The 12,901-nt window shown below is 42.2% G+C and overlaps 3 protein-coding genes across 4 annotated transcripts; 2 read left to right on the top strand and 1 right to left on the bottom strand.

Annotated features, from left to right (window-relative positions):
• Window positions 1-18: 18 nt before the first annotated feature.
• On the bottom strand, window positions 19-12,762 carry LOC106660562 (intron-binding protein aquarius). The gene is made up of 11 exons (XM_014383578.2): window positions 12,029-12,762; window positions 11,768-11,946; window positions 4,223-4,552; window positions 3,935-4,148; window positions 3,646-3,694; window positions 3,074-3,309; window positions 2,605-2,992; window positions 2,287-2,535; window positions 1,867-2,224; window positions 411-1,796; window positions 19-344 (listed from the first exon to the last, which is right to left on the bottom strand). The coding sequence occupies exons 1-11, from the start codon at window positions 12,672-12,674 to the stop codon at window positions 63-65; spliced, it is 4,317 nt and encodes a 1,438-aa protein (XP_014239064.1). The 5' UTR covers window positions 12,675-12,762; the 3' UTR covers window positions 19-62.
• Window positions 5,206-8,264, top strand: LOC106660563 (G-protein coupled receptor Mth2-like). 2 transcript variants are annotated; one of them, XM_023461953.1, is made up of 6 exons: window positions 5,206-5,491; window positions 6,175-6,454; window positions 6,525-6,823; window positions 6,881-7,126; window positions 7,203-7,452; window positions 7,532-8,264. In XM_023461953.1, exons 2-6 carry the CDS (start codon window positions 6,180-6,182, stop codon window positions 7,722-7,724), a joined length of 1,263 nt encoding a protein of 420 aa, XP_023317721.1. In that variant the 5' UTR covers window positions 5,206-5,491; window positions 6,175-6,179; the 3' UTR covers window positions 7,725-8,264. The 2 variants fall into 2 exon arrangements, with proteins under 2 accessions (XP_023317721.1, XP_014239065.1); XM_014383579.1 differs by having other exon boundaries at window positions 5,206-5,548.
• Window positions 9,005-11,705, top strand: LOC106660566 (probable G-protein coupled receptor Mth-like 5). The gene is made up of 2 exons (XM_014383583.2): window positions 9,005-10,457; window positions 10,531-11,705. The coding sequence occupies exons 1-2, from the start codon at window positions 9,623-9,625 to the stop codon at window positions 11,181-11,183; spliced, it is 1,488 nt and encodes a 495-aa protein (XP_014239069.1). The 5' UTR covers window positions 9,005-9,622; the 3' UTR covers window positions 11,184-11,705.
• Window positions 12,763-12,901: the final 139 nt, after the last annotated feature.

Genomic DNA, 12,901 nt, shown 5'->3' with positions numbered 1-12,901 from the left:
TAAATAAACATGAATATATAAAAATGAGCGTATTAGATATTTATTCCAAAAATACAATTAATTCATTCGTCATCTGAGTCGCCACCTATGGGCTCGTTGACTACTTCTATAACTAAATTTTCAATCGGTGCTATTATTGTTTCTTTTCTAGGCTCAACATTTTTAGCTTCTTCTTCGGCTTGCTGTAGTAATTCTGTATCAATCTGCTCAATATCTGGTTTCTCCATATCTTCATCCGAGTCGTTATCGTCAGCCCCAGGATGTGCCGATACAAAATGTTCCGGATTACTTTCTTTTATGTCAATTTCCATATTTATCGATTGATTCGGTTGTTGTTGAATATCCTGTAAAACAAAACTTGAATTTTAGTATCTAATTAATTCATCTCGAGTTATTTTCAATAGACTTACCTTAATATTCATTTTGTCAAGATAAAAGTCGTACACAAATTTGGCCATATGTGGCATGTCCTGTATGATTAGTGGCTCATCAGAAGGGTTCTGATCGTTGGGCCTGGTTGCGGGATAAGTTTCGTTAGGTAAAATAGCAAGATTCAGAGGGCGGCGCATGAGCTGTTTGAAGGCCGAGGCAAGTTCGAAGCAGTCCTTGAACAATGAAACCCGAGCGAAAACGTAGAGACCAAGACGAGCACGAGACATGGCGACGATAAGACGTCTTGGATCGCGCAAGTGACCAACTGCTCTCGTTTTTACGAGTGATAGCAGGATATAATCGTTTTGTTGACCTTGATATTTGTCGACTGTCGTTACTTTGGCTGGACGTCCTATCAAGGGATTATTGGCACACCTTATGTTAATGACGTCTCGAATCAAGTGTTTCTGACCATTGTAAGTCGTCAAAATGCTAATTTTTTCAGCTGGATATCCCAGCAGTCTCATGTACATGAACACTGCGACGCAATACTCAGCTTCGGCCAAATTTTGATAAAAATAGGCACTGGGTTCGCTCTCTCCTACACCGTTGAAATCTTCTACGTTGATCAATTGGAAATCATACAAAAAGCCCGCGTTAGCCATCTGGTACTCGGGCCCTTCCTCGACGTGTCGCAAATTACCTAATTTTTTGTATCTCCAATTGTAGAGATTACATATGCTCGGCCTGGCACGACCCTGTCCGTCGAGATCAACGGTTGGTACACCAAGGCGAACGAAACGCGTGAAGAGTGATTGCTCCATATTTGAGTACTTTTGGAAGGCCATGTTTTTAATGACAGGGGGCAATTGATGATGGTCACCAATCATTATCCAGCGTTTCAGGCGATTGTAACCATCCTCAGGATTTTGCAGAAGCAAAGGTATGAAAGTCTCAATTTCAAGAATTTGAGCCGATTCTTCCATGAGGATGTTATCGTACTTGAAGCCCATATCGACGAGTTCACGACGTTTCAAAGCAGCGTGAGTACAAGTCATAGCTATTACTTTGGCCTCTTTAACAAGCAAATACTTGGATCGATCCAGACCTGATCGAAGCAGTTCAAATGCACGAAACTCTTCGAGTTGGGTGAATATTCGTTCGATGTATCTGTAGCAGCTTTCAGCTATTTCCAAATCCTCCTCGAAATTTTTTCCCCTAAATAGAGGTTGCGGCGCATTATCGAAAAATTTGTGGAAAGGAAATTCTTCATCTATTATTTGTGCAGGTGGCTCTTTGTCGCCCTCGGAGCGTTGCTTGACAACTTTTTTGAAATTTTCCCACCTCGTCTGTATTTGATAAGTGAAAAAGTAACCAGCAGTTTCACATGTGTAAGCGACATCTCCTAAGACTGCAAGTGATTCCTGAGAAAATTAAGATTTTTTTTAGGACAGGTGATGAAGGTCGTACATTAAAATGATAGCAAAAACTCACCTGCAATCTTTGCACTTCGACAAGCAAATCCAAACGTTTAGCCAGTACATAATTCACCCTACCGTATCTGCTGAAATCCTTTTCAGTTTCCAAAGCCTCTTCACCGTGACCAAGACGCAATAGATGCCTCTCGTCGATGTCCAGAGCCATAATTTTTTCAAAAAGCTGATTGAGAGCCTGATTGGAGTGCGTGACAATCAGTGTGCGCTGGTTAGGGAAATTGTGATAGAGATTTGATATTATTTGTACGGCAACATCAGTTTTACCCGTACCGGGTGGACCGACGACGAGAGTCAAACCAGGTTGCATTCCAGCGCGTATAGCTTCGACTTGCGTCGGCGTAAATGGAATTTGGTTTCTAGAATTCAAAGAGCGTCGTTAATTTTCATGCACATTGTTTGACTGTGTGAGTGTACTTACTTTTTTGGTTCGTTAGCTTTGTAAGGGCCACGACTGGGTGGTACGTGAGGCTCGACCGTTATTACTTTGCGAAGCTCTTCGTTATTTTTCTTGCAAATGACGTCTTCGAAGGTAAGACGGAAAGGACTGACAAGTTTTTCCGGATCCTCTGTAGATAACTTGATCTGATAGTCGGGGAAGCTATGCTTTAAATGATCGATGTCTAGGAACGTATCATTGAAATCCATCGTTTCTATTTCATTCGGCATACTGAAATAAAAGATACAAGGACGTTAATTTCCCTTGGTTTTTGCCTCCGCAGCAATAAATCGCGCCTACCTGCTGTACTGAGCAACGCTAGGATCGCCGTATCCCAAAATGATGTCGTGCAGCCAATCGGGCACGACGCATTCGGTATTCATGAGCTCTCTGATGGTCTCCAACACGGCCTTGAAATTATTCTCTTTGGGCTTTCGTCGCATGATGATGTTGAAGCTCTCGTAGACGTCGTCGCCGCCGTGACTGGCGCTGTCCATGTCCAAGCGGTACTGATTCGAGTCCAGCCAAACTCGATAGGTGCGCGTGTCGCCTGGCAAAAGGGGCCTGGGCTCGGGCCCGTCCTCGATGACGCGTCCGTTCGAGTCGAGCATTCCTTCGACTTCGCATCCGCGTACCGTGGTTAAGCCGACTTGAGGTACGAACGGCAATTTGTGACTGTATTTCGTGCCTGTAACAAAAGTATCGATTAGTAAAATATACGTTTGCATGCTTGATGTCGGAAAAATGCAAAGAAATACTTGAAACGCACCAATAGGATTGGGTGGTCGGACAGTGATGAGAAAACAGACGTCGTGCTTTCTGAGGTTCTCCCACTCGGATTTGATCTCCTTTCTGACGCTCAAATTGATGGAGACGTCGGCTCGCACCCGCGACGGCTGCTTCTCGCCGATGTTCGGCTTGGCCACCTCGACCACAGCGAATTGAGTGATCGGTTGTGCCATGCGCGCCCAACCACCAAAGTATGCGCTGCCGTCCTCGGCTTTCCTGTGTGCAAAATATCATTTACGTATTAGCACAGGAGCGTTGACGTAGCCTGCGGTTTCTATAATTTTTGCGCGCCGATCGATCCTCCGAATATCATAAGTTAACGGGAAATTATAATTAAAGCCAACGAGCGCCGTGTTCAGCGACACGCGTGAAAAATGCAATGACGGAGTAATGCTTGGGTATTTCCTAGCCACATGCGTTGTTGTATGGATCGCGATTTGAAAACATTTTTAATCGACCATCTATTGTGCAAAATTGCATAACTGTTGACATTTATAACGAGTGCTTTAGTTCAGTGGAAAATACTTAAAAATTTTAATAGACGTAACTCACCATGGACTGAGACGGCTCACCGAATCTTCGATGTCTTGTCGAATTTCATCTGTCGGAAGAAAAAAACACATTAATGCAAATTAATGCGGGAAAATGTATAGTCATTTTTTAAAAGTTCGATAAATCAGCATGTGCTCCATTTCGACGAAAATAATGTATTTTTCTTTCTTTTTCAGAGGTCAAGGAATGAATCAGAATGAATCACAAAAAGTGAACTTGAACACAGAACACATGCAAATTCTCAAACGAGTATTTAAAGAAAAAAGCGCGAAAGCGAGGAAAAACATACAAGTCGATTCAAGACGAAACAGATTGAAGTTCCTCAGTAGATAATCGTGCAGAGTGAGAAATTGCAGATTGAGCTTTGGCAGGGCCAGACAGCCTTCGCCAGAGAAATACTCGGTCGGCACTATGCTCTCGTTCCAAATGATGTCCTCGGTAGGGTAGAGCGGCATCTCGTTGAGAGCTTCCAATTGGGAAACTCTGCGCTCGTGTCGAGAAATCTGCGGAGAACAAAAAGTTGTTTTTTTTCTCAATCCGATAGAGGCATATTTTGATTTCACTGCTCCTTACTTACCAATAACTCCTTGAGAAAATCTAGATCGAACCTGAACCAATTCTCGTCGCTCTGGCGCTCCTCCGCTGGTACCAGGTTCAGGTAACTGGCGATCGCTTGTAATTTTTCCTGACTGAGAGCGCCGAAATGCTTGAGAAGGGAATCGCGAGTGTCGACGCTCGCGACATTTGCCAGGGCGAACGACAGGAGATCGGGAAATTTGGCGAATGCAGCCGTTTGCAAGGACTGGATTTTTGAGTAATGGAGCTGTGTCATGTCGTAATCCGTCAATGATTCACCAGTATTTTCGCTGATTTCGAATCGGGCATAAAATTTGAGCATCTCCAGCAGCTGGAAACATAAATCAATAGGTTCGTTATTTTCGACTTGGACGTCAGTCAGGCTTTTTTGTCCGCCTGACAACAGGTTACTCTATAGCCATCTTCACTAGTCATTATCGATATAGGAATTTATTCTTGTTTTGTTTCTTCTCAATAAATATACTTGGATCATCTAATACAACAAAGCATTGTGCGATGGAATGAAAAAAAAAGTACAAATAAATTATGCAAATGAGGCAGAGTTTAAAATGTTACGTCAGCGTTGTCAAATGAAATCATCGATTAAATAAAATTTCTATTGAAAGGCATCGAAATATCTTTGAATCGTTATAGTTTTATCAATTAATTTAAATAACAGATTTCGTTCTAGTTTATGCGTAAAAGAAATATTGGCCAATGGCAAGAAATCACATTTATACAGTAAAAGTTTTTATAAAAAATATGTTTCCAGGCATTGAAAAGTGGTCGTCGAGCGTGGAATTTCGTAAAAGTCACGGCACGGGGAGTAAGTGCGAGTGCAAGTACGAGTTGTACGACGAGTGCGAGTCAAGAGAGAAAGAGAGAGAGAGAGAGAGACGCGGAGAAGGGGTAAATGCGCGGGTAAGATAATCACGACGGTCCAACATAGACGAGCGAAGCGAGGCAGCTCAAAAGTATATCGAGCGTCTCGCTATTGGGACACGCTTTCTTCTGCAGCTGCTCTCTCTCTCTCTCTCATCGATTACGTTCTGCAGTGCACTTGGGTACTGCACGAGTCGCAGACGCACCAAGATCGATACCTGCGTAGATATCATCTCCGCTTGGCACATGCTCCATTGCCAGCCGAGAGCTGCGGACACCTGTACGACTGGCCAGTCTTCTCTCGGGAGGCAACGCGCGACTGTCAGCGCAGCTCGCCCAACTACGCCACTCGCAAAAACAAACAACGTGGAAATGAAGCAAAAGTGAAGTACGATATCGTGCCTCGAGACCACGTGCAATCTTGGACAAATTAACGTCAAAACAGGTGAATTATCTCGCGCGCGCGCCAATAAATCATTCGACAAATGTGAAAATCAGCCTAGCCACGATTGCTGAATGAACGCGCGACTTTTTCTCTGTCTATATTTAGTTGAACTGCATGAACGAGTCGCTTGTTGCTCACACGTTTATATTTAGTGCCTAAAACGCTACGGTTGAATAATTCTTAATTGAGATGAAATAAATTTCATTGGTTTTTCAAGTGCTCGTGGCTAAAACTCGAGTCAAAATCGAAGCAGCGGTCAATTGGTTGAAAAATAGCAGCGATCGTTTGTATTAGCGTTCGATTTCTCTCAGTGAGTGAATGACGCCTCAATTTTTCTAATTGGCCATTAATTCCTATGACGTTTGTTGCTAAAAGCCGAGAGCGATAAGGCGTTGATTCGCATTCAACTAGTTGCATTATCGTAACGCATAAGTAGAGCAGAAAAAAAGCAGATGTGTGCGCGAGAATAGCGGCCCAACGCTACACACGTGTTTCGCGCGCGATAATAAACATTCGCAAATGTCTCTAGAGGCACTCGAAAACGTTTATCGACGTTACCATAGTCAACTAGGAGCGAATTTAAAATAAAAAGAAAGGAGAAAACAATGAAAAAGCTATGATCGTAGGGACGATGCTGCTGGTCGCGATAGTCTGGTGCCTCCTCTTCGCGGAAGGACGAAGCGAGCCACCGCAGTGCTGCGGCCCAAACGTCTTGTGGCTGAACAACACGCAAAACTGCAACGATGGAGGGATCGTCCAGATGGACTGTTCCTTGTCGTTCCTTCTGCAAACCAGCATAGAGCCCAGCTTGACGTTCACATTCGTCGAGGAGCACAACGAGACGTGGCTCGTTCTCAACGATACCGAGCACGCGTCCGACGACTGGCAGCGCATACCGTCCAACGAGTGAGCTTGCCCAGCTGCAGCCGGTACACTTGTATTCGCGATCGATTGACCATCTTGCCTTTACTCGTAGATACTGCGTGACCAAATCCACTCAAGTGCCGAACGAACTGGTGGCCCTGGTCTGCTTCACCGAGTCACCCTACGCGGAGTACCAACGATTTAGGGAGCTCATGTTCGGCTTCTGCGGCGCGCTATCCAGCTTGTTTCTCTTCCTCACCTTCTGCATTTACGTTCACTTGCCGGAATTGAGGGAAGTGCAGGACAAGGCCATAACGTCGATGGTAGCCGCGTTCGCGGTGGCTTTTTTCTTCAGCTCGAATCTGCGAATCTTCCCCAGCCACTCGGGTACAATTATATGCGTCGTTTTGGGTAAGATTTAGCTGTCCGTAAAATTAAGCAGACCCATTAAAACGATTCGATTTGCAGGATTCGCAATGTACTACGCGTACATGTGCGCCTTCTTCTGGCTCAACATCATATCGTTCAACATCTGGAAGTCGGTCTGGTACCCGAGCTGTTCACCCGATCGAAAGTTCATGTTCCTCGTGTACAGCTTGGTCGGATGGCTGACGCCTCTGGCGTTTCTGCTCGTCGCCGTGGCCTGTCATCACGGCTTGGAGATCGTCCACCCGTTCAACCCTGGCATGGGCGAAATCGGCTGCTGGTTCGCGGGTAAAACAATTTCCATTCGATCGATTTCGCTCTTGACTCTGTCGACTCTGTTGACGCTACGCTCGGACCTTTACAGGAAAGCACTCGAATTGGCTGTTCTTCTACGGGCCGGTTCTCTGTCTTTTGTGCGCGAACCTCGTCTATCTGGCTCTGACCAGCTACAAGCTCTGGCACCAGTACAGCGGCTTGTCGAGCGACGACGACAACCGACTCAACACCCTCAGACTCAAGTGCTGCATGTACCTCAAGCTCGCCTTTCTCATGGGCTTCACCTGGTTATTCGAGATCGGATCCTTCGTCTTCGGGGATGGCCGCGACGTATACTGGTAAGTCTGCACATCCGTCGAAATCCATCTCGCTGCTGCGTTAAAGTCCTCATTCATCTTTTTTTTTTCTATTTATCAGGTTGGCAACGGACGTTCTCAACGCCCTTCAAGGTATCATCATGTTCTATATTTTGGTGCTGTCGAGAAACAAAGTGAAAAAAGCTCTGGCCACGAGACGACCTCTCGGCATCAATTTTCCAAGGTCGTGGTTGGCGTACGACGAGCAGCTGGAGAAACCAGGCCCGATCGAGCTCGAACTCTCCATAGCATAAAGGCTTTTCGCGACGATCTAGCCGAGCTAGTTCGCAGGGACAAAACTCGACTGCACCAGAAAATAATGTCCGATCGACTCGCATACGTCTGCGGCTTTTGGTCAATTATAACGTAGAGGATTTTAATCATAATTATTCTTACTACACTCGTGCAGAGCCAACGCACATAACTTCTGTTGGAAAACATATCATTATCCAAGCTTAAGGTGCCATATATAAACAGATATATTTTGTCGCCTCGTCGATTGCGAACAAGACGCACAAAAACTTTTCGAAAGCGTTTCACAAACATTTCCATTCGATGGTTTTATAATTACCTCTACCGCTTTTTGTACCGCGCATAATTCAATTATTTCTTCTTTTTCCACTCTGTACATTGAGATATTAAGTGTATGTGTGTAATATGTGTGCCTGTGCTTTGCAACATGTCATTTTATATACGAGAGGAAAAATCATCGACTTAAATAGTTTTAACACACACATTATAATTGTAAATTGTCCCACTGTACATATAATGATAATAAAAATAAATAGCTGTGATTTACGAGTCTAATTGGTTCGCTTTGTACTGGCAAGGCTCGAGTGCGACATGAATTCTTTTTTGCTCGACAGCCTGTGCGTATATATATGTGCGTAGATGTTAGCGCACTGGCGAGCTCCAGCAATAAGGGCAAATTAGCGCAAATCAAACGTGTGGCTCTCAATTTTCTTCGGAGCAATCGAGCCTACTTAAAGAACAAGAGCTGACGAGGCAAAAATGCCCTAGAACATTTTAAAGACGGAGCAAATCCGGTAAAACATAACTGTTGCGCTCGTGAGTCAACACGCGCACGAATTTCGTAACTCTTTTCAAGATTTTCTGGAGTTTTTGATAAGATTGAGCTGTACAACTGTATCGTAGATTGAATCGTTTGCTCGAAATTTTTCTTTTCCCTCGAACTAAATCGTCAAGCCGAGATGTTTAGTAGAAGCGGAGTGCGACGATAAGTTGAAATCGCGCTGACATCGACGCTCGGCTATACATCCTATATCTATAGTCTATACTTGTGCAACGAAAAGCGACTCTGCAGCTCATCCAGTGCAGTCGGACTGCGTGTGGATACAAAATCGTGTTTGCGACGCATATATATTCTCGCGAAGAGGGGGCCAGCAGAAGTACGCGAAATAGCATGCGAGCGCAGCAACTCTATAGTATAAAGAAGTAACACTGACTGAGCAGTCCGTACGTAGCGTAGTGGAGGAGCGTCGCGTCACCCAAGGGGGGGGGGGGGGACACCGGCCACGCAGCGCATGTTATTGCTATCCCCATATCCTTACCTATCTAGTATTATAGTCGTGTCGAACGCTCGAGCCGCAAAAGCGTTCATCTCTCCAGTAGTCGCAACAAAAAAACGCCAGACGCTTGGCATCGATTTATTTCTGGTCTACCAGAGTACGCGATCGAGTATTTGCTACGTAGCACGTGTGGATGAGGCGCAGCGCGGCAGTATGGATGGATCGAGCTATATAGAGAAGGATTATTTTTATTTCTGAAAAAAAAAAGACAATTCGACGTGCGCTTTGACAACTGCAGCACTGGACGTCGATGAGCGTTCCACACGCAGGGAGCACAAAAACAGGCGAGGAACGAGGAAAATATATACAAGCTGCTGTTGCTGTTGCTGCTGCTGCTCTCCACCTCCACCGCCGTGGTCGATCGACACGGGCAGGTAACTCGAGAAAGGTGAGCGTTACTTAACGCCACGGAGCACATAGAACGCGCTCGCACCCGTCAGCAGTGTCAATGCTTCGCTTCGATGTCTGCTACCAGAACCATATACGCGATTACTCATGTCGACGATACGCGACTCGTTTCTAAACTATCGTAATTCCATGACAGACGTATAATCTTTGCAAACATGTGGACGACGCGTGAATATTTTGCCTTGCTCCTGCTCGTTGGCACGACAACGGCCACCGCCAATTACGCGAGCAATTATGCGCCTCGAATAGGTGACGATCCTGCTCGAGATACCTTCGGTCAGAAGGAGGAAGATCTCGTGAAAATAGCAAAGTGCTGCGAGGACGACGAAATCCTTTTGGATGGCCACTGTGTCACGCAGAAGCAAGCCAATTACACGGAACTGTGGAAGCCGACTTTTGAAGCCGAGGATACTTATGAGGGTGCTCAGCCAGTCAAAGAGCCAAAATATACTCTTTTACATGGCCAGCCCAAGTGTAAGAGTAATGAGAAGCAGTGGGATGTTTACAGTCATCCCACTGGCACCGATAGACTGGTAATGATGCTTAACGGTCAACTCAGGCACTATGTGTCTGATCAGGAGGATCCCGAGCAGAAAGCTAAAGAGATGTATGGTGTTGATGATTTTGATTCTGAAGAAGTGCAAGCAAAAGCCATCCACTATGACTATTCTTTTGGACATTACTGTGCCGATAAAGCTATACTGACTAAAGATAATTTGATCATTACGTACGCCAAAATTTGCGTTCCAAGCCCTGACAAATGGGCGAGTACTGATAATCTCATGAAAAAAGCTATTGATCCTGCTTTTCATGCGCTTGCCATGGTCAGTTATTTAGTGGTAGCTATTGTTTATTTTGTACTACCACAACTCAGAGATCTCGTGGGTAATATGATTACTAGTATGACTTTGTGCCTTATCGTTGAACAAAGTGCTTCGATTGTCAAAATTTTCACAGAATTTGGAAACCACATCAGTTTTATGGTTGCAGGCAAGTTTATTATATCTGTAATTGAAATTGTACACTAATTTTTGAAATTTCTTAACTATTTTTCTAATTACAGATTCAGTTCAATATATAGCACTGTTAGCAGCTTTCTGCTGGCTCAATGCTCTAGGATATTATGTGTGGAATACATTTAGGTCAAACAATGTTTTTTTACGTAGTACTGATAGGAAAAAGTATTGTTTATATTCCATGTATGTTTGGAGTTCAACTTTTTGCATAGCAGCAACAGCTATTTTTGCTCACTTCACTTTAGAAACTAATGTACCTATGGTTGGTGGAGTGGCTTTTGCTGCTCAAGAAACTATTGGTTGGTTAGCATTATCTGTCTTATTTACATCAATGGGATTTACATTAATTGTCAATCTGTGCTTTGTATTAACTACAATTAATAAGCTTAAAAGAATGCCTACTTATGGAAGAATTCATTTAAAAATGAAAACTAGTTTTAGAACATTTTTATTAGTTTTTGGAGTAATGACTTTTGGCTGGGTATCACTTTTATTGTCATTACTGAAATATGATGGACTTATATATTGTAACATAATTGTCAATGTGATTGAAGCACTTGCAATTCTTTATATTTGTGTATTTGGTCAAAAACGAGTCAAATTTCTTCTAGGAAAAACGTGCAATTGTTGTATTCCTAGTGAAAATCCAGATGGTTTCGAATGGGGAGAGGAAATGACTGCTATAAATGCTGGATATTAAGTATTTAAATACTTTTTCTTGCAATCAATTTAGAATCTCTCAAGTATTGATATGATTTTTAATCGTTTCTTATTACTTTGATATATTTAAATCACAGTAGAATTAAAATTATTGAAATAAGATGGAATTGTATTAAATAATGAGAATGTGCAAGAATTGAAGTAGATCAAATTGAATTTCTGGGATTTTCATGAAACTATGTTATTAAAACAGGAATACTCAAAGTAAATGAACAAAGAATAGTTCAAATAGAAATGAATAACATGAGTGATAACAGTTGTACATATTTTATCAATAAGTATAAACATTTGTCTAAAATTATGAAAGAGACAATTAAGTATAATGATCTAGTTTTAGGAAGAAATGCAGTCATTTTATAAAATCATGTCTCAATGCAAATTCTCATACTTGTGCCTTGACATTGATGTAAAACACAAGTGAGCTTATAAGAAAATATAATATGATGTACCTAATATTTATATAAGATTTTTAAATTTATACACATATATATTATTAACCATACACAACATGACCAAATTTTTTTTCAATTTGCTTGAAAAATAAAATGCTTTAATATAACTCACCTGTCCAAATAAACCACCTTCTTGACGTTTAAGTAAATTTGACAGCTGACATCTGACCACTAAATGACAATCATCCAAAACAGTGTGAAAATACCTTCTTGTAGGTAATAGGGCCTCAAGATCAATCATTAGTTCTAGAAATCTTTCACAATAATGTACTTTATCGGCATTTAAATCACCTTAAAGAAAAAGAAATTGAATATTTAATTATATTTTTAAACTATAAAGTATATCAATAAAATCAACCATAGAAAGACAAACCTTTTTCTGGAATAGTTTCTAGAATAGTCATAAACTTAATCATTAATTTGTGTAAAAATCTACGCTCCCAATCTAATTTATCTTTTTCCTCTGGCTTATCCTTTTTTAATATAAGTTTGAACTTTTTTTTCCATTTTGGATATTTCTTGAATTCAGCTTCTCTTCGACCTTGTTGAAGGCAAATCCATATAGTTGGTGAAACCAGCCTTTTTACTCTGTCTCTAACAAGACCAATTTCCATAGAATTAAAGCAATGATTCAAAAAAACTATCAATGCTGTTTGTTCACTCAAATTGAAATCCATGATATCATCTTCTAAAGTAGCTTCCAAAACATTTTGAAAGAACCCTTCAAATTGCTCTGGTTGCTTCTCAAAAGCTTCCCACACTTGAACACGCTCCCTAAATTTTTCATTGACCATAACAACAATTGACATAGTATGTGCTCTTCTTGCTGTCTTTGCATCATAGTTGGGCCAAAGATACTTTTCCAAATATTGGCTGAACTCCAGCATCATAATTCGCCGGATTGAAAATTTGGAAAGGCATATTTCTTCGATGTAAACGTCATCGACTTTTTGGGCACTAAAAGGAATACTTGTGTCAAATATTTGTGGGGGACCACTGGATTTTTCTTCGACAACCATGTTGATAATTAACAGTTACAATTCACAAACACTGCACAAACAACTTCAACAGGTTATATTAACAAACAGCAACTGCCAACAGCAGACTACTAAGTTTGCGTTACAGGCCCTCTGCAAGCCGGTTTTTTAACTGTTTTAGAGAAATGTGTAAATGTAATTGCGGGAAATTCAAGTCGAGGGATTGTAAATATTAGGCTCATTCCTACTTAGCACCTGATTCAATAAAC

The sequence above is a fragment of the Trichogramma pretiosum genome, unplaced genomic scaffold (genome assembly GCF_000599845.2).
Source record: "Trichogramma pretiosum strain Unisexual culture from Peru unplaced genomic scaffold, Tpre_2.0 scaffold27, whole genome shotgun sequence".
Lineage (NCBI taxonomy): Eukaryota > Metazoa > Arthropoda > Insecta > Hymenoptera > Trichogrammatidae > Trichogramma > Trichogramma pretiosum.
This window is presented reverse-complemented; position numbering and strand designations above follow the sequence as displayed.